We start from the raw sequence: 21,856 nt of genomic DNA, 5'->3' as shown, positions 1-21,856 counted from the left end.
CACTTATTTCATGCTTTGCCCTAGTCACAGCCTTAAACTCTACGAGGCTCTTGGCTTCTTAGGTCCATGACTGTTCAAGGTCCCCCTGTCCCTTCCAGCAAAGGGTGAGGTGCACCACATGTTCAGCCTTTCTACTGGTCCAGCAGCCAGCCTGCCTGTGCACACACTTGGTAAGGATTTCTCGTATGCCTATCCACCTGCTGTGGGACTGGGCTTAATGATCTCTACCGATAAAATGGGACTACGAATGGTGTTCCGTCATCAAGCAGTTCTGAGGATTTAATGGAGTTAATCTACGTCAAGTACTTATGTGTGTGGCATATACCTGGTACCATAGGAATGTTTGCTGAGCAAGGACACACGTAACACTCCTGCTGCCTGTCCACTGCGACCAGCAGCCCCCGTGGGCTTCCCCACGTCCCCACGACTTAAGGGAAAGCCAGCCCTCCCTCCCCGCCCGCCTTCAGCCCCAGGCCCACCTTGCGTTTCCTCTTGGATTTTGGCAAAGCCTTTTCGGCAGGAGCGTCAGACGGATGGCTTGGCTGCGTGCTCTCGGCGTCCTTGGCCGCAGGGGCATTCAAGACCCCGGGCTCCTGGGGCAGGTGTTCTGGGATCCTGGACAGCAGGGTCAGGTCAATTTTGACCCAGAGAGACCTGACCTCATCGCTGTCCTTCAAGGGGGAGAGAAGTTCGTTGCGGCCAAAAGGGACGAGCGTGTAGAACTGCTCCTCCAGCTCCTTGGCAATGTCGCTGGTGGTCCTGGCGTTGATGGAGCCTACGGGGGCCCGGGGGCCGCCGCCACTGCTGATGGGGCCCGCAGCCTCCTTCAGCCTCTGGTCACTCGCCGAGGTGGCGGCGGCGGCCACGGCCTGCGCTTTGGACAGAGGGTACTCCTCTTGCTCGGACTCCAGGTCCGAGTCCGAGGAGGAGGAGGAAGAGGAGGATTCTGTGTCTATGAACTCCTTGGATTTGGGGATGATCCTGCTCAGCCCCCGCGTGCGGCGCTTCTCGCAGGTCACCGAGGAGCGCAGCTCCTTGCGGTGGCTCGTTCTGCTGTTGCCGCAGGGCCTGGTCTTGGCGGGCTCTGGGGGGCCCACCACGCTCGCCCCCAGCGCGTCCGCAGCCGCGGGCTCCTCGGGCCGGTGGCAGTTGGTGGCGTCGCCGGCGGCGGTCCTGTCGGCGCGCCGGGTGGGCTTCTTGCCCGCGGCCCTCCGGGCAGGCGCGGGTGTGCTCTCGGCGGGCGCACCGGGCACGGCGGGCGGCTGGGCAGCTGCGCTCACGGCCACGGCCACGGCGGCGGGCGGGGACTTCTGCTTCACTCCCTTGCTCCCCGGGGCCTTGTTCGCAGTCCTTGGCCTCTGCTCCTCCTTGCAGGCGCTCTTGATGTCCTTGTCTCGCAGGCTGGCTTGGCAAACGTCGGCCAGCTTCGCACAGTCCTGCACTTCCTCTTTCGCAGGAGCGTAGTATTGATTGCTCTCTGGCCCGTGGCTCTCATTTTGGATCAGAATAGGTGGCTTGTGGGGATTAACTTTGTTTAGCCATTTGTCCAGCTGCCACTTGTTAGAGGACGCTGGTTCAGCCTAAAAGCAGAAAACCGGCAACAAACAAAACATCTTTTATTAGACTCACTTAAAAGATGCTCGGCTGCTCTGAATCTTCACTTACTCCCCTAAGTATATGAACAGAAAACCGAGGGGCTGCAAGCAACAGCAAATTGGAAGCAGTAGGTGTGTGTGGCCACGGCTGGACTGGCCCACGGGATGCAGGGCTGGTGTCCCTTTTCTGTCCCGAGGCACTTATGTATCAGCGCAGTAGTATGAAACATATTTGGAAAAAATGAGAGGCCATCCCTGTGCTTCATGAGAACTGGTTTCCAGCCCTTTTCAGTGTTATACGATGTATATTTTTTATAATCATACATACATATACTTGAGATTCCAGGATTAACTGGGGGATAGTATGGAGGCGCTGAACGTTAAAGCACACATTTTTTTTGTAAGACTGAAAAATTCAGAGGAAATTAAAAGGGGGGACTAAATAGAACCTGTAATCCCAAGCAATTAACATATAATTTCCGTGGTGAAGGCAAGTAGGGTATGGTAATTTAACAGTAGAAGCAGTAACTTTTTTTTTTTTGGGGGGTGGCTTGTTTAGTGGCAGAGAACTCCTATTTCAAAGGGAACTTGTGTGCCCCATATGCTTTGCCAGCTGGATTTGGTTAGTTCATCCTCAACCTGCTTCCATTCCGCTTTGCTGGAAATGTTTCAGAAGCGGAAATGATGATGGGAACTTTTTCTGCACGCGGTTTTGTTAACTTAGAGCAAATCATGGCTGTATAGGTTTTAAACTCTGCCCCACGGATTGGTTCCAGGGAGTCTGTGAACACCCTGACACAGGGTGCTGTGTAGATGCCTTCTTTCTGAAAGAGATCCAGAGTTTTCATTCAAGTCTCTAGAGATCTATGGCTCATAAAAAGGCTAAGAATTGATGATTTTACAGAGTGTAAATACTTTTGAGTTCTAATACAAGTCCATTTTTTCCAGCATCTATGATTATTAATAGAAAAGGGGGTGTACTGGTAAGTGTAAAACATTAGAGTGTTTTTCTATTTGTGACTGCACATGACATGGGGGAAATATTTTGACTTTTTAAAGTGATGTATTTTTCCTTCCCTGTGGCCTCCCACCCTCTGAATTTGTGGCATCCATTGTTTCAGGAGATTAGTTTCCAGTCAATAAAGGAGGCACTGCTTACCTTTTGCATTTAAACTTGATTGGTTCAAGTCTAGAGCAAGTCATGCTCCCTTGGAGGAGAAAATCTTTTTCATACTTTCTCATACAGAATACTTTCCTAAATCTTGTCTGTATGTGTCAAAATTTGTTTTTCAACAGTGAGGTCCAGGTTCAGTGCAGACCTTGGGGGCACAGGCACATGCAGCAAGGATTTGAGGAGAGTGGTGCAGGCAACGTCATGGAGTCAGCTGGGGCTGGACACAGCTACATGAGAAGCCTCTGATGGGCTAGAGGAGCCTGGGGCCAAGATGAAGAGGCCACAGAGTATGGGCACCAGGCACTGGGGCTGTGGCAGGGACCATGGACATCCTGCTGGTTCCCCCAAAAGAGATGAGGTCAACTGTACTTCAGGGAACACCACATAAAGTGTCCAGTGACTGGGAAGGACAAACGACATTTCAGGGGAGGCCAGCACAAGGATCTGGGGCCCTTCTCCCATAGCAGTGAGGATGGAGAGGCTTTACCCTGGGACACAGGGATGAGGGGAGACCCTCATGGACTCAATGGGGAATGTGGCCTTTGATTGGACTTTGTTTGTTTTCATATACCAAAAGGACCAGGGCAAGATGCAAAAGGACCAGGGCAAGATGCAAAAGAACAAAAAGTTATCATTTTGCATGTCTAAGTTGTTCTATTTAAGTTCTGACCTCACTTTATTTTGGTTTCTCCAGAGAAAGGGAGCCCAGGAACCCTAACAGCACGCCCAGCCCATACTGCAATGGGAGATGCATGCAATAGAGAGAGCAGGACAACAGGGCACAGAATAGTTCTGTGGCCAAGGGAAAGCTCTCACCTTTCCTGGGATTAGCTGACTGTGAATGAAAGCTAATTTGGTGGCAAACAATGTATGGCTTCTGATAGTATCTCCTCCTTGTCCCACTTCCCTCTCTACATGACCATTGGCAACTTGATGACTTGTGTGCCTCAGCTTCCCTAGTGTAATGGGACATGGCCAATCTGAATGGATGCTGAAGGGGCCTCTTGCAGAAAGGGGACACACTTGGGGGGAGGGTGCAAACATTTATGGCAGAGCATGCACTCACACTGGCCCTGCCACCATGTTTAACACTAGCTCACCCTCACTCCCACTACACTGAGCTTTCTGTAGCTTACACCTTACGTGAGAGAACACAGCCCAAAACACGGCTGCTCACAGGGAGATTTGCACTAAAATTTCCTGATGGGAGCATTAACAGTGAAGGGGAGAATTTAATAAATTTAGTATGAGCCCATTGCCTGATGTGCTTTAGGGTCATTTTTTCCTGCACTTCACAGCTGAAAAAATCAGTCTTAAGTACCATTTTCAACACATCACTAAATCACACTCCCTTTCTTAAGGATCTACGATGACCTCTGATTGCCTCTCAGAAGAAATCCAAATGCCTTGGGCTGGTTTTCAAGGGCATCTTTCATCTTATAGCCATCTATCATGGCTGAACACCTACAGTGTACTCCTCACTTTACACATATCATCTAATTTAATCTATACAGATCAGAAATATTATGATCCCTAGTTAGAAGATGAGGCTCAGAGAGGTTAAGTGACATGTCCAAAGCTGCAGAGCTACCAAGACTAAACCCGTATCTGTCTGTAATAGGTTAGGGAGGTCAAGTGCTGTGACTTTGCTCCTAGTAAGAACAACTTACGATGGGCTTTTGCTCAAATTATATCACTTATTCCTTAGAACAGCTTTATAGATGAGGCAGGACAGGAATATTCGCCATTGTGGGGAGAAGGCAATTGTGGCCAAGGGAGTTTAAATGGTGAAGAGCTAAGAGATGAATTAAACTGACTTTATCCTGACACTCCTCAAAATCATGTGACCAGGCTCTCTTTGTCCCACACAGCACCTATGACTTGTGGAACACTGCTCTAGGGAGCTCTGTGTGCTCGTGTGCAGTGCTAGCTGAGGGGGAAGGTGCATCCCCCCGTGAATGCTCTGACATGCAAGGATGCACCACTCCAGGAAAGATGATGAGACTCAAGTCAAGAAAACTGGGCTGAGACAAGGAAGCAAATATCAGGCTGTAGAGAGGGGATCTGTAGTGATGGAAACAGTTTACAGTGGCTCCGCTGTTCTGGCTGCAGATATGATATTACCCACGGTGATCCAGGTAAATTGCAGTGGATTGCTACAACCAGAGCCATGAAGAACAGTTCAGATGAAACTCAGCCTGGCCCAGTGGGTTTCCAGTGCTGGCACGTTGAAGGGGAGTAAGCAGGTGCCTTGGAACCTCAGGAGGGGCTCCTTCTATTCCCACTATTCCCACATCAGGATGGTACGGGGAGGAAAGGGAGGGCCAGGAGCATTTTGCTTCAAAGCAGCAGCATGAACTGTCTGTGCTGTGGAATGCGAGGTGTGTGGATATACAGAGTCCGATTGTCTTTTGAGGGTCAGGGGCACGAGTCTCACTGGTCTCCTTAAGGTGACCTGGGCCAGCTCAGCCCCAGTAAAACAGACGCTGGGGAGAGTGAGCCATGAAAAGCTACGTCCTGTCTTTGCAATCTGCATTCTGCAAACTAATTTTTGTTCTAAAGGGTGAGTGTCTGTATTAATCTTGGGAAAAACGTTAAAAGAAACCTTACTTTTTACTCCAACAGATACATTCCATTCCAGCGGAAGGAAGTAATGTGCAGCATGGGTAATACATCATACATCGCTTGTCACTTCTGCATTCCCTCTGCACAGTGAAGCAAGAATGAAAAACTCTGTGGCCTCAGGCAACTTAAACTTTTAGGCTGGCTTCACTAGACCTGCATTCCCTCTCCTCAGAGAGGAGAGGGGCCTCGGATAGCTGCTAGAAGCTCCTGGTGAGAGCTTCCTTTCATCACCAAGGAGTTCAAATCTTTGTAATTATCTCAATGACATTTAGAAAGAATGTGCTGCAAGCACTTTTTAACTGTACTTCTCTTAGACTACGTTTAGCCAGTAGCTCCAGGATTCCCATTGCAGCATGAAAATAAGACTCCACATTCATGAATTTCACCTTCAAAGCAGGGTTATTCACGGACATGAATACCTCTTACACCTCTCCCTTGGCTCTTGTGATGTCTCTGTTGCCATCATTTCTTATAACGAAATATTCTGGAGTTTCTCAACAAATTCTAGCTTTACAAAGCTGGCTTTAAAGAAGCCCAGCCTGTATTTAATGCCTGTATTTTTTTGTTTGTTTCAAATTCTTCCTATTAGAATGTCAGTTCTCTGAAGACGGAGACCTTTCCTGTCAGATAGTTACTGTACTCCAGAGCCAAGCACCAAGTCCATGGCCGATGCTTGGTAAATATTTGTCAAATGCACACTAAATGGGTGAATGAATGACTGCAAGTATGAAGAAGGAATAAGAATTTAGTTTCTGGGATGATCAGGGTTATAGCAACTTGTGGCATTTACAGGTTAATGCTGCTAAGGGCCTTCCCCTTCTATGTATAGATACAGAAATAGAGAGAGAGGGAGTGGGGAGGAGGTGAGCATCATGGAAAGGAGAGAAAAATGGAGGAGATATGGAGAGATGGATGATTTCGGGATGAATGGAGAGCTCTCAGTGCAGAGTAGAAAGGTGCCGAAGAAGGAATATGCAGCATGGGGACATTCTTGATGCTTCTGCAAAAAGCCTCAGCCTCTTGGGAGGAGACTGGAAGGGGAAAAACCTGAGGGAATTTAAGAGTAGTCTATGAACTGCAGATAAAAAGACAATTGCTTTGGGTGTGATGATGTCCTGAGGCACAGACCCAAAGCTGGGAATGTGGGTTGTGTAGGCCCTTAATGGTGCTTCCCTCTCACTGCCAGGGTTTGTTTTTTTAAAAGTTTTTTCTTTTTTTTTTAAATTTTATTTATTTATGATAGGCACACAGTGAGAGAGAGAGAAGCAGAGACATAGGCAGAGGGAGAAGCAGGCTCCATGCACCGGGAGCCCGACGTGGGATTCGATCCCGGGTCTCCAGGATCGCGCCCCGGGCCAGGCAGGCGCCAAACCGCTGCGCCACCCAGGGATCCCACTGCCAGGGTTTGTAAAAGTGGCTTTGGTTTTCAGAGCCTATTTAGAAATTTTCACCCCAGAGTGGTACAGAGGGGCTGTGGGCAAAAAATGGAAATCCTATAATCTGTGGTAATGTCAAATGTTTATATACCCAAGAAGAAACTGTTTTATGCTTTCTTTAGCAATCAAAGTCTACCTTTACAGATTCAGGGACTTGAGAAGTTTGCTTTCAACTGTCTCCCAAGAATCTCTATGCACTGAATTACTATTTAATTTCCCCTTTTCCCCTTTAAAGTAGAAATAGCAATGGTTTTTATTGGTACCTTATAATGCTTTTATATGAGGCACCTAAATCTTCCACATAGATACTCATCATAGCCATAAAAGGTTTCATTATTATTTGTAGGTCGATGCTAATTTTTCTTTTTATATTTTCACAAAGAAAACACAGTTAAGAAGGTTTTATTAATATTTATAGCCCTTGTTCTTCTAAACCATGACAAACGGCAAAAAGGTAGGATTCTAACCATGTCTAATCCATAAAACTCCTTTCCCCCTGATTTATGGGTGGGCCACACTTCCCAGGCAGTGAACTGCCCCGTCTAGTTATTGCCTCCACTAACCCTTAGGGAGACCTGATCCAGAGGTTATTTCCAGGCAGTGATGTATATGGCATACTTGGAAATTTCTGGAAGTCAACATAGAGATTTTTGGACAATGAAAGATGAAGTTTCTATACTTCAAAGGGAGCTCTGTAGTTAGGAGAACTGCAAGCAGGGGGCAGAGTGGGGAAAATGATGAGCCCAGACAGACCCTGACCCACTGCCACGGGTGGTGGCCTCCCAGCCAGTAGGACCAGTCGGGCCAGTCGGGCCAGTCGCTGTCTGCTGCCCGAGCCCAGGGAGGGGGTGGGGGGAGGGGGTAGGTGTGAGAACCAGACTCCAGGGATTTACTGCGTTCACCTTAGAGAGAGAAGCACAGCCGGCCGCCCCGGGGGGGGGGGGGGGGGGGGGGGGCTCAGGGTAGGAGGCTCTCAGGCTCTTACCTCGGGGCTGGAGTAGTGGGGAGGCTTGCTGCCCTCACTCTCGCTGGAACTGCTCTCGGTCTCCGAGTCAGATCCAGAGCTGCTCTCCGAGTCACTGGAGGAGCTGCTGCCGCTGCTGCTACTGCCACTGCTGCTGCCCTTGCTGGAAGGCACAGAGGCTCTGCAGTTGGCCTGCTGGACCACGGTGCTGCCAGCCCACGAGGCCCCCCGGGAAGAAGAGGGAAGGAAAGCCAAGTGAGCAAACACAAAACGCCGCCACGGAGCAAGCAAGCTGTCATTCGACCAAAGGAGAGAAGCAGCACACTGGCTGCGTGTCTGTCAACCACCACCTGGAGCCTGAAGAGCAATCATCAGGTCAAAGGCATCCTCATGGTTTAAAAAAAAAAAAAAATTATGTATATAAATAAAATTGGGAACGAGAGTTGGTGCCCCTTGCTAGTCGGGCCCTCGCTATCTGGTGGTGCTTTAAGAAGGGGGGCTGGTGGTGTCATTTCAGAATGACTGTTTCTGGGAATGGCTTTGCAAATGCACCCCCGATCCAATCAGCTACAAAAAATGCAGGGAAATCCAAAATGCTTGAAATATTTTGTAGAGACTGAAAATATCTGTTTGCTTTCTTTTAGGAAGTGGGCTGCAAGGAAGGGCACAGCATTCTGCTCTGTGCTTTCATGGCCTGTTGAAAGGTTCTAGAGACTGGAGCATCAACAAAGTTATATAGTCCTACTTCCTACCTCTTCCTGCCCATGGAGTTGAGTGCTGGAGTGTTTGTAGGAGCTGGCTTGCTGTATAAACAGTAACTTTCCTTTTGAGCCCTTCATTAAAGAACTGAGGCTTCATCCTTTACCCATTTTCATATATTCCAGACTTTAAAATTTAACTCCAGTGTGGTGGCTTATAGTAACAGCATTTCAAATGTTCAAATGTTTTAAATGTTCAAATGCTTGATGTTCATATCCATGCTGAAATTTGCCAGAAGTCATCATTATATACTCAAAGACAACAGGAAAAGTGGGCAGTTCGTAATGGTAATTAATTAATCAGAAAAATGCAAATAGGACACACCAACCCAGAGAGTGTTTGAGCCAAAAAGGAAGTTTCGGTACTCACATACTATACAACATCTTTAGAGTCCTTTATTAACTGCATTGCAACATGCCTGAATCTGTTTTTTTGAGGTCAAATTCTGAACCCAGAAAATGCAATGGTCACTTTTTAATGTTGAGTCAGCAAATATCTGCTTGCCACTTCCAACTGTGACTACTACTTCATCAGGACTGGACTTCAGGGAAAGCCAGGGGTGAGCGGAGCTTGTCAGGGTTTATGGCCCTAAGTGCGAAGCAGCCTAGACAAGGTGAACCATCCTTTCACCTACCCCTTAAATCTCTGACAAGTGTCTTTGCCCAAGGACAGATGCTCATAAATCCTCAGTGTGGGGGCAGGGAGGGAGGTTAATATTCATTGAGCCTTACTTCTTCTAGAAGAATGACCAGCCAAGAAGCTAGCTTGCAGGATACATCTGAAAATGGAAGCATCATTTTGAACTACAGGGTTAGATAGAGAAAAGTGGAGCCAGAACATAACCTTCCCTAGTGGGGGAACATTGTTTGATGGGAACATTTCTCCCACCAAAGTCATGGTCCATTCCTACTGTCTGACAAAATTCTTCAACATCAGACAACACCAGCACATTTATGCCTTGCCTGAGCTGTAGTGGTTTCTTTACCAGGCTACTGTTTGTGTCTGGTGTTGAGTGAGGAATCCCGGATCTTTAGACAGAGGTGGGAAAGGGAATGTTAGTGATCAAAGGGCTGTAATATTTCTTTTTTCCTTTATGAACTAAAATCCATTTTTCCTGTTGGCTGAGTAGAGACGGCTACTATCAATGGAGTCATAAAAAAAAAACAACTATTAGATTCTGACCCAACATGAACATTTGAGATCGCTAATTGTTTGTCAGGAGACCCCCAAAACACTGGGGAAAAACTCCAAACAACACCCTCTCCTCCAAAACCCCCAAACAGCAAAGCAACACATGGTGGAGGAAAGAGATATGTGTCCCTGCCAAGCTTTGGAATGACATTGCTGAAGACGGGGAAATTATTATGAATAAAGAGTATTTTGATGGATTTCATGTGATGGTCAAAAGCTTTGATCACTGGGAAGGACATTGGACTTGCTTTAATTCAAACCACAAAGGAACATGTGATGCTGGTGCTGTGTGTACCTGGGCATTGTGTGTGCAGCAGAAACAGCAATGTGTGTGCAATTCCCTGGGGCTTGCACCACAAAGTGATTGACTGTCTTTTGAAAAGCGGCACTTTAATTTCTGAGAAAATGTCCATTAAACAGTTACCACGCTGCCTTCCTTTTATGACTGCTGTCCTATAGTAATGAGACATACTAGCCCAAGGAGAGAGAATCTCTGATCTGAATTAGATTGGCAGAAAAGTCTTATACTTTTATGTTTTCCTCCCTTAAATTAAGGGAGGAAATTCACCTAAAATGACAGTTCTACTAGTGTAACTATTATTTGTTTTAAAGACAATTGAGAGAGCCAAGAATTTTAGGTTTTTCTTTAGGCTTTGGTTGTAAGGGCTGTGAGGCTTACCATGCTTCTGTGGGCGGGATTGAATATATTTGTGTTTCAATGGTCTGGGTAGAGAATACGTTGCCAGAAACAATTCATGTCAAGGATGGGAGCCTGGAAAGACTGTCAAGGCTCCAGTTGTGGGATCAAGATAACTATCTCAACCTCCATGGAGGCTGTTCCAGTAATTAGTCTTGATGCAGAGGTCCTTGAGGGACAACTAGTCGTTCTGGCTTCGACTCAACAAATGTTGCCATGAGTACAGGCAGTTGCTGTGCCTCCATGGGCCTCTGCAGCAGGGAGGGGAGGGTAGCAGAAGAGATGAGGAAGCCAAGGATGGTCATCACTATAGACTAGTAACAATAGAAGGATGAGATCAGTTAAATCAGGAGGGCTCTTGGGAGTCATGGAATGAAGAAGATGGAAAAAGATGTATCAGAAAGACCTTCTGGAAAGAAGACTTTAGACTCAATTTATTTCAAATTGCAGACTGAGCATGTTAGTGTGCCAAGAAGTTGTCATGCTTCCATACTGAAGATATTAAAAAATATTAATTTAATTAAAAATTAACTTTTTCCTAAAATGATAAAACTGATTAATTGACATGATGACACAGTCTTAGCCAACTTTTAAGAGAGTTTCTGGACCCTATGCCATTTCAGGAACATGGTGCCATGGAGACTACAGATGTGACAACATTAATGAGATAATGGAATGAAAGTCTTCCTGTCATCAAACTTAGCACCATGGCTGGGACATAACGAGCATTTACATGTGACTGCTGAATGAAAAAATCAATAGAGAAAATCTATCACCGGGTTAATGAGTTTTTTTAAAAAATGGATTTAACCTTTCAAAAGGGGTACAACCTCTCTTCTCCAGTAAAGAAAGTATTTAAGGGGATTTCAGTACCTCCTGTGATCTTCCAATTTTAATACTTTTTCCTTTCAGAGAATATTTCTTTAAATGTTTAAATAAAAGAATATTTCTTTAAATATTCATCTAAAAATATTCATTTAAATGCTCTAAATTTCATCTCCTATAATTTAAGCACAGTTCTCTCTTGGATGGTTTATTTACTTTTTGTATTTTGATTTCATGCAATGTTTTGCTGGTTTTGTGAGTGGTCAGGATCAAACACACCTTTGGGAGGGTCTTGGGTTTATTCTAAATGATCTGCTTACTGTGTCTCTTCCTTTGGCTGCAGTGACACATTTCTTTCAGAATCTGGGCTGGGCAAAGTCTGAATACAGACAGATCTGGAACCTCACTGACAAATCCTGGACCTCACAGTCAAGGGTGCTGGTGTTTGCTAAGTGTATCGTGGAGTCTGGATAAATACCCAAAGTTGTCCACAAGCTTTCAGCTCACAAGTAACTTAGAGGCAGGCTCTCTGCCTGGTTGGCACTGTGTGGACAGCTGAGATGCCCAGCATGAGCCTCACTTCCTATGGCCACTCCACCCGTACTGGTCTGATGATGATGTTTTAGAAGGGGCGACAGCTCCTTCTCACTGAACACTCTGTATTAATTTCCAAACACTTGATTTCTAAAGTGTGATTAGTGCTCCGGCAACAGTATTTCTTTTTTGATAGCATCTTTATTGATATTAATTGATCTAAAACTATATCTACAGTATGAGAAGTGAAAGTGGTAAAAAATGGCACAAGGAGGTTCACTGTTGCCGAACTTATCTTCCAAAACACAAAACTGGTAGGATTGTTGGTTCTATATAAAATATTTTGGTTTGCTCTGCTATAGCACCAGGAACAAGTCTTCTGTTAAACATGGCTTTTTGAAGCCCTTAATGGTCTGTCCTCAATCAGATCTCCATCCTCACCTTACTGGGTCTATCCCTAAATCTCAGCCATAATAAATTTCTCATAATTTTGACTATCTCTAACATGTTTTAGGATTATATATAATTATATATTATATATGTGTATATGTAGATAAGTGTATATATTTAAATATATTTAAACTCACTCTATTTAAACTAAAAAACCAAAACCAGTTCACCCATTTCTCTCACCCTCCCATCCCCCACTTCTGGCAACCACAAGAATAGAATAGAATTATAATAAATAAAAATGGAATTATATTTTGCTTTACTTATAGTGCTTTTGAATTCATCTCTTTGTACAGATTTTAAATTGTTTTTTCCAGATGCTACATTATATATAACTTATCACAATCTACTGCTGTTGTCATTTTACCAGTTTGAGTGAAGTGTAGAAACCTTACCTCCTTCACTATCTTAAATATATCTTTTTTTTCAAAAAAGATTTTATTTACTTATCCATGAGAGACAGAGAGAGAGAGAGAAAGAGAAAGAGATAGAGAGAGAGAGGCAGAGGGAGAAGCAGGCCCCATGCAGGATCCTGATGTGGGACTCGATCCCGGGACTTCAGGATCATGCCCTAGGCTGAAGGCAGGCGCTAAACTGCTGAGCCACCCAGGGATTCCCTTAAATATATCTTTTATAGGGCAGCCCCGGTGGCCCAGTGGTTTAGCGCCACCTTCAGCCTGGGGTGTGATCCTTCCTGGAGACCTTGGATCGAGTCCCACGTCGGGCTTCCTGCATAGAGCCTGCTTCTTCCTCTGCCTGTGTCTCTGCCTCTCTCTCTGTGTATCTGTCATGAATAAATAAATAAAGTTTAAAAAAATATATTTTATATACATTGGAGGATCACACCAAACAATGTTTCAAATTTTGCTTCATTTGCCAAATACAATTTAGAAACCCCATGAAGAGAAAAAAAAATTTCTCATATTTTCCCTACTTTTACTGTTTCCACTGTTTTTCTTTCTTTCTTGATATCATTTATTGTATGGAGTTTCCTTCCTCTCTCTTTCTGGGCCTCTAATGATACAAATGATAGGTCTTTTGTTATAGTTCCATAGATTTTTGAGGCTCTGTCTTTTTTTTCCCCTTTGGTTTATGCTTCTCCGTTATTCATTTTGGCAATACCTATTATTCTATCTTCAGGTTCACAGATTTTTTCTTCTGTTCTCCTCATTCTACTTTTGAACTCATTCATTGAATTTTTAAATTTCAGTTATTGTATTTTTCAGTTTTGCAATTGGCATTTAGTTCCTCTTTATATCTTTTATTTCTTTGCTGAGACTCTATATTTTCATTTGTTTCAAGTGTGCTCTTAATTGCATGTTGAAGCATTTTATAATGGTTCCTTTATTTATTTTAAAAAAGATTTTATTTATTTATTCATGAGAGTCACAGAGAGAGAGAGAGAGAGAGAGAGGCAGAGACACAGGCAAAGGGAGAAGCAGGCTCCATGCAGGGAGCCCGATGTGGGACCTGATTCCAGGACCCTGGGATCACACCCCGAGCCAAAGGCAGATGCTCAACCGCTGAGCCACCCAGGCATCCCAATATAATGGTTCCTTTAAAATCCTTGTCATGTAATTCTAATATTTGTGTCATCTACTATTGGCATCTGTCGTTTGTCTTCTCTCATTCAAGTTGAGATTTTTCCAGGTTCTTGATATGATGAATGATGTTCTATTGTATCTTGAATACAATACAAGGGTGGGAGAGGTAGCTACTCTGCCTAATTGATAGAAACAAACAGAAGGTAAGACAAAATGAAGAGACAGAGAAATATGTTCCAAAAAGAACAAGATAAAATCACAGAAAAACCCTAGTGAAATAGAGATAAGTAATTTACCTGATAAAGAGTTCAAAGTAATGGTCATAAAGACACTCATCAAACTTGGGAGAAGAATGTGGAGGAACATAGAGAGAACTTCAACAAAGAGTCAGAAAATATAAGAAAGAACCAATCAGAACTGAAGAATATAATAATTGAAGTGAAAAATACACTAGAGGGAATTAACATCAGATTAGATGATACAGAAGAATGAATTAGTGACCTGGAAGACAGAATAGTGGAAGTCACCCCATCAGAACTGCCCCCCCCCCCCCGGAAAGGAAGTTAGTTTAAGGGACCTTCAAGACAACATTAGGCATAATGTATTACACATTATATGGGTCCCAGAAGGAGAAGAGAGAGAGAGAGAGAGAGAAAGGAACAGAAAACGATCTGAAGAAATAATGGTGGAAAACTTCCCTATCCTGTGGAAGGAAACAGATATCCTGGTCCAGGTAGCACACAGAATCCCACACAAGATGAACCCAAAGAGAGCCACACTAAGACATATTATAATTAACATGACAAAAGTTAAAGAGAGATTTTAAAGGCATCAAGAGAAAAATGGTCACATAAAAGGGAAACTCCTTAAGTCTTTCAGTTGATTTTCAGCAGAAACTTTGTAGGCCAGAAGCGAGTGTCAGGATATATTTAAAGTGCTGGAAAAGGGGAAAAAATGACAACTGAAACCATTGCCTGTCAAGATTATCACTCAGAATTAAAGGAGAGATAGAGTTTCCCAGATAAGCAAATACTAAAGGAGTTCATCACCACTAATCTTGCCTTACAAGAAATGTTAAAGGGTCTTCTTTGAGTAGAATAGAAAAGGCTACAAGTAGAAAAAAAGAAAACATTGAAAGAAAAAACCCACTGATTAAAAAATAAACTCACTGATAGTACAAGGCAAATATACAGTAAAGGCAGTGATCAGCTACTTAGAAAGCTAATATGAAGGTTAAAAGCAAAAATAGTGAATCAACTATAACTACAATAAATGTTAAGGGATATACAAAATAAAAAGATGTAAAATATAATGTCAAAAACATAAAACGTGGTGGAAGACAGTAAAAAGGTAGTGACTTTAGAATGCATTTAAACTTAAGCAATTATCAGTTTAAAATATACTGCTATTTATATAGAAGAGCATAGGCCAATCTATATAAACCTCATGGAAACTAGAAACCAAAACCTACACTAGATACCCACACAAAACAGAGAAAGGAGCCCAAACATAAAGCTAATGAAAGTTATTAAATCACAGAGGAAGAGAGCAAGAAAAGAAAGGAATGAGAACTACCAAAACCCCCCAGAAAACAATGAACAAAATGGCAATAAATACCTATCTATCATTAATTACTTTAGATGTAAATGACCTAAATGCTCCAATCAAAAGACAATGAATGGCGCAATGGGTAAAAACAAAAACAAAAACAAAAACAAAACCCATGTATATGCTGCTTACAAGAGACTCACAGCAGAACTAAGACATACATAGACTGAAAGTGAAGGGATGGAGAAAGATATTCCACAGAAATAAAAATGAAAAGAAAGCTGAAATAGCAATATTCATATCAGATTAAATAGACTTTAAAACAAAGACTAACAAAAGATAAAGACGAGCATTACATAATGATAATCATGTCAATACAAGAAAAGGATATACCATTCATAAACATTTATTTATTTGGGTGCACCCAACATAAGAGCACCTAAGTACAAAGAAAATATTAGTGGAAATAAAGGAAGAAATTCACAGTAATACAATGGTATTAGGGGACTTAATACCCTAGTTACATGAATGCATAGATCACCCAGGCAGAAAATCAATGAGGAAACATTGGCTTTAAACAACACATTAGACGAGATGGACTCACATATGGAATTTTTTATTCCCAAACTGCAGAATACATATTGATCGCCAGTGCACATGGAACATTCTCCAGGATAGGTCACATGCTAAGCCACAAAACAAGCCTAAATAAATTCTAGAAGACTGAAATCATATCAAGCATCTTTTGGGACCAGAATGGTATGAAACTAGAATTACAAGAAGAAAACTGGAAAGAACAACAAACACTTGAGACTAAACAAAACGTTACTAAAGAACCAATGTATCAATGAAGAAATCAAGAGAAAATAAAAAAACACCTTACACAAATGAGATGGAAACATAACTTGCTGAAATCTATGGGCTATAGCAAAAGCAGTTCTAAGAACAACAGAAGCCTACATCAAGAAACAAGAAAAATCTCAAGTAAACAATCCAACCTTACACCTAAAGAAAGTAGAAAAAGAAGCCTAAAGATAGTACAAGGAAATAATAAAGATTGGAGTGAGAATAAATAAAATAGAGACTAAAAAAATTGAAAAAAAATCAATGAAACTAAAAGCAGTTTTTTTGAAAGATAAACAAAATCAATAAACCTCTAGCCAGACTCATCAAGTAAAAAAGAGGACCCAAATAAATAAAATCAGAAATGAAAGATGGCAAGTTACAACTGACACCCCAGAAATTAAAAAAAAAAAATCATAAGACTACTATGAGACAGTAAACTGAAACACCTACAAGAAGTGGATATACTTCTGGAAGTACACAATCTTCTAAGATTGAAATCATGAAGAATTTAAAATCTGAACAGACCAATTACAAATAAATGAATTGAATCAGTAATTTAAAAATTCCCAAAAAACAGTGGCATGTGGGTTGCTCAGTTGGTTAAGCATCTGACTTCAGCTCAGGTCATGATCTCAGGGGTCCTGGGATTGAAGCCCAAGTCAGGCTCTCAGAGGAGAGTCTGCTCATCCCACTGCCCTTCCCCCATCCGTGCACACATGTGTGCATTTGTGTGCGTGCTCTCTAATAAATAAATAACATCTTAAAAAAATTCCCCCAAAACAAAAGTCTAGAACCAGATGGCTTCACAGGTAAATTCTATGAAACATTTATTTTAATTTTTTAAAGATTTTATTTATTTATTCATGAAAGAGAGAGAGAGAGAGGCAGAGACACAGGCAGAGGGAGAAACAGGCTCCATGCCAGGAGCCCAACGTGGGACTCGATCCTGGGTCTCCAGGATCACAACCTGGGCTGAAGGCGGCGCTAAACTGCTGAGCCACCAGGGCTGCCCTCTACCAAACATTTAAAGAAGAGTTAGTATCTCTCCTCAAATTACTGGAAAATAAAAAAAACAAAAAACACTGCAGAGGAAGGAACACTTCCAAACTCATTTTATGAAGCCAGTATTACCCTGACACTAAAACCAGACATAGACACTACAAAAAGAAAATTATACCCAATATCCCTGATGAACATAGATAAGAAACTCTCAACAAAATATTAGCAAACAGAATTTAACAACATATTAGAAAAATCACACACCATAGTCAAGTAGGATTTATTCTAGGGATGCAAGGGTGGCTTGGCATCTGCAAATTAATCAACATGGTACACACTACATTAACAAAATGAAGGATAAAAATCCTACAATCACTTCAATAATGCAGAGAAAGCATATGACAAAATTCAACATCCACTTATGATAAAAATCCTCAACAAAGTGGGCATAGGAAGAACATACCTCAACATGATAAAGGCCATATATGACAGACCCACAGCTCACATCACACTCAATGGGGAAAAGCTGAAAACTTTTCCTCTAAGATCAGAAAGAAAATAGGATGCCTACTCTTGCCACTTTTATTCAACATAGTACTGTAAGTCCTACTCACAACAATCAGGCAAGAGAAAAAAAAAGAAAGGCATCCAGATCAGAAAGAAATAAAACTGTCATTATTTGCAGATGATATGATACCATTTATCGAAAACCTGAAAATTCCACGAAAAAGCTATTAGAACTAATAAGTGAATTCAGTGAAGTTGCAAAATATAAAATTAGCATACAGAAATTGGTTGCATTTCTACATGCTAATAACAAGCTATCAGAGAGAAAAATTAAGGAAACAATCCTATTTATAATAGCATCAAAAGGAGTAAAATATCTAGGGATAAATTTAACCAAGTTGGTGGGAGACTGGTACTCTGAGAACTCTGAGAACAAGACATTAGTGAAAGAAATTGAAGGTGAGACAAATAAATGGAAAGATACACGGTGCTCACAGATGGAAGAATTATTATTGCTAAAAATTTCTATACCATCTAAGCAATCTACAGATTCAATGTGATCTCCACCAAAACACCAATTGCATCTTTTATAAAATTAGAACAAAGAATTCTAAAATTTGGATGGAACCAGAAAAGACCGCGAATAGACAAAGCAATCTTGAGAAAGAAGAACAAAGCTGGAAGATCATGTCTCTTTTTTTAAAAAAAATATTTTATTTATATATTCATGAGAGACACTGAGAGAGAGAGGCAGAGACACGGGCAGAGAGAGAAGCAGGCTCCATCCAGGAAGCCAGATGTGGGACTCAATCCCGGGACTCCAGGATCACTCCCTGGGCTGAAGGCGGCGCTAAACCGCTGAGCCACCCAGGCGTCCCAAAGATCATGTCTATGACTTCAAACTATACTACAAAGACATAGTAATCAAGACAGTATGGTATTGGCATGAAAATGAACTCATAGATTAATGGTCTAGAACAGAGAGTCCAGAAATAAACCTGCACATGTATGGTCAATTAATCTACAGCAAAGGAGACAAGAATATGCAATGGGGGAAAGGGCAGTCTCTTTAAATGGTGTTGAGAGAACTGGACAGTTACATGCCAAAGAATGAAACTGGACCATTTTCTTACTCCATATACAAAAAATAAATTCAAAGGGATTGAAGACTTGAATCTAAGACCTGAAACCATAAAACTCCTAGAAGAAAATATAGGCAATAAGCTCCTTGACATTGGTCTTAGAAATATTTTTTTTTGGACCAGTATCCTCAGGCAAGGGCAACAAAAGCTAAGATAAACAAATGAAACTACATCAAACTAAAAAGTTTTTGCACAGTGAAGGGAATCATCAACAAAATGAAAAGGCTGAATAGGAGAAGATATTTGCAAATTATGGATTCTATAAGTGGTTAATTTCCAAAATATATAAACAATGTACATGACTTAGTATCAAAAAACCCCACGAAGTACCTGATTAAAAAATGCACAGAGAATCTGAATAGACACTTTTCCGAAGGAGAAAAGAGGCAAATAGACACTCTTCCGAAGGAGACATACAGATGGCAACAGGTGCATGAAAAAATGTTCAACATCACTAATCATCGGGGAAATGCAAATCAAAACCACAAGGAGACAGCACCTCACACTGGTCAGACTGTCTGTTATCAAAAGGACATGAAATTGTGTTGATGAGGATGTGGAAAAAGAGAACTCTCATGCACTGTTGGTGGCAGTGTAAATTGGTGCAGCCGCTATGGAAAACAGTATGGAAATTCCTTAAAAAGTTAAAAAGAGAATTGTCATATGATTCAGCAATACCACTTCTGAATGTTTTTTTGAAGAAATCCCAAACATCAGTTTGAAGAAATATATGCACCTCTACGTTCACTGCAGCATTATTCACAGCAGCCAAGCTATGGAAGCAGCCTGTGTCCGTCAATAGGTAAAAGGATAAAAAGATGTGAGACAGGGATCCCTGGGTGGCGCAGCGGTTTGGCACCTGCCTTTCGCCCAGGGCACAATCCTGGGGACCCGGGATCGAGTCCCACGTCCGGCTCCCGGTGCATGGAGCCTGCTTCTCCCTCTGCCTGTGTCTCTGCCTCTCTCTCTGTGACTATCATAAATAAATAAAAGTAAATCTTTAAAAAAAAAAAAAAGATGTGAGACACACACACACACACACACATGCACAGGACTATTACTTAACCATAAAAAAAGAATGAAATCGTACCATCTGTGACAACATGAATGGACCCAGAGGGTATAATGCTAAGTGAAACAAGTCAGAGAAAGACAAATATCATATGATTTCACTTACATGTGGAATCTGAAGCAGACACACAGGCAGAGGGAGAAGCAGGCTGCCTGTGGGGAGCCCAGTGTGGGACTCGATCCCAGGACCCCGGGATCACGGCCTGAGCTGAAGCCAGATGCTCAATCACTGAGCCACCCAGGCGCCCCATATACTACTTTTTGACAATGCAAAAACTGCATTTTCATCAGTTTAGAAAAATCAAAGAAAAGCTCTAAAATAAGTCATAAAGGATTAGCCAGTGTCCAAGTGGAGGGAAGTAGTTACCTACATCAACAGGAAACAGTGACTCAGGACAGTTGGACAATACTTCCCTCAGGATCCTAGACCCCTGGAGGTTTTATTTGTTTTGTTACTTTATACCATTGTTGCCTCCTTATAGGTATTATTCTTCTCTTCATAGATGAGGACAAGAAGACCCCTAATAAGAGACAGAGCTGAGATTCTATTTCCAGAAATTTGCCCTATGAAAATAATCAAGAGTGTTTAAAAACATTTATCTAAAGGATATATGCTTTTACATTATTTGCAATAGGAAAGGACTTATAAACAGCCAAATGCCTGACAATAGGGGATTGTTAAATAAATAATGATACACCTTTATGAGGGAATATTTTTTAGTATTATATAGTCATTATAAACATATGAGAAGACTTCATGAAAAATTCTCACAGTATATTTGTGCAGAAATGGGCTTTCCAGTATGCCTGTCATCTGAGGGCAGAGAAACTGACCAGGAACACACAGGTGTTGATTCTGCCTTTTTTTTCCCCCTGGGGGAGGATGGAGTTTTGCCGACCCTGAGTTTTACTTCAGCTTATCAGATGGTCCCATTGTCTATAAACAGGCTCTTCAATGGGATTATTAAGCGTACAGTTTGTGGAAATCTCCTTGACTAGTTATGTGAGGCCCAAGCATAAAGGGACTGAGGTGTGAGAATCCTGTTAGAAGCTCTAGGGAAGGCAGCCCGGGTGGCTCAGCGGTTTAACGCCACCTTCAGCCCAAGGCATGATCCTGGAGATCCGGGATCGAGTCCCACATCGGGCTCCCTGCATGAAGCCTGCTTCTCTCTGCCTGTGTCTCTGCCTCTCTCTGTGTCTCTCATGAATAGATAAATAAATAAAATCTTAAAAAAAAAAAGAAGCTCTAGGGATACCTGGGGATCTGTGCCAGTGTGCCTATCCCAGCTCTGTGGGGCACTTGTGTCTCAGTGGTGTTTCTGTATCCTTTGGCAAATAAAATGAGGACCTAATCTAACCTCCCAGGGTATATGTATGTGGTTTTTCTCAGTCTATTAGCTACAAAGCAGCATGAATATATAGAGAAAATATATATACAGAGAAAAAACACTGGAAGGATATATACTCAAATGTTAACTGTGGATAAATTTGGATGGTGGTATCTTGAGGTTTAAATATTTTTTGAACTTTTCTGTTTTTTCCAATTATTATTATTATTTTTTTTAAATTTTATTTATTTATGATAGTCACACACACACACACACAGAGAGAGAGAGAGAGAGAGAGAGAGAGGCAGAGACATAGGCAGAGGGAGAGGGAGAAGCAGGCTCCATGCACCGGGAGCCCGACGTGGGATTCGATCCTGGGTCTCCAGGATCGCGCCCTGGGCCAAAGGCAGGCACCAAACCGCTGCGCCACCCAGGGATCCCTGTTTTTTCCAATTATTAACCAACAGAACATATGTTAGCCTTTTCAAGTCTATTTGATTGATGATTCTCTTAATATATCATTAAAGTAGCCTGCTAGTATTTTATTTAGAATTCTGGGAGGATCTATCTTTAGTGGTGAACCTGACATATATTTATATTCATCTATTTTATATTTTGGGG

At 42.3% G+C, this 21,856-nt stretch overlaps 1 protein-coding gene across 4 annotated transcripts in view; it reads right to left on the bottom strand.

Moving 5' to 3' along the window:
• Positions 1–21,856, bottom strand: part of AFF3 (AF4/FMR2 family member 3) — a 564,761-nt gene that overhangs the window by 39,663 nt on the left and 503,242 nt on the right. For all 4 annotated transcript variants that reach the window (XM_041757150.1, XM_041757149.1, XM_041757151.1 and 1 more), the window contains 2 exons: positions 7,816–8,002; positions 480–1,580 (listed from right to left, as the gene is read on the bottom strand). In XM_041757150.1, the coding sequence (XP_041613084.1) occupies positions 480–1,580; positions 7,816–8,002 (1,288 nt within the window). The remainder of the gene's footprint in view (positions 1–479; positions 1,581–7,815; positions 8,003–21,856) is intronic.

This window comes from Vulpes lagopus, chromosome 5 (genome assembly GCF_018345385.1).
Source record: "Vulpes lagopus strain Blue_001 chromosome 5, ASM1834538v1, whole genome shotgun sequence".
Taxonomy (NCBI): domain Eukaryota; kingdom Metazoa; phylum Chordata; class Mammalia; order Carnivora; family Canidae; genus Vulpes; species Vulpes lagopus.
The sequence above is the reverse complement of the archived record's forward strand: the minus strand, read 5'-3'. Positions and strand labels throughout refer to the sequence as shown.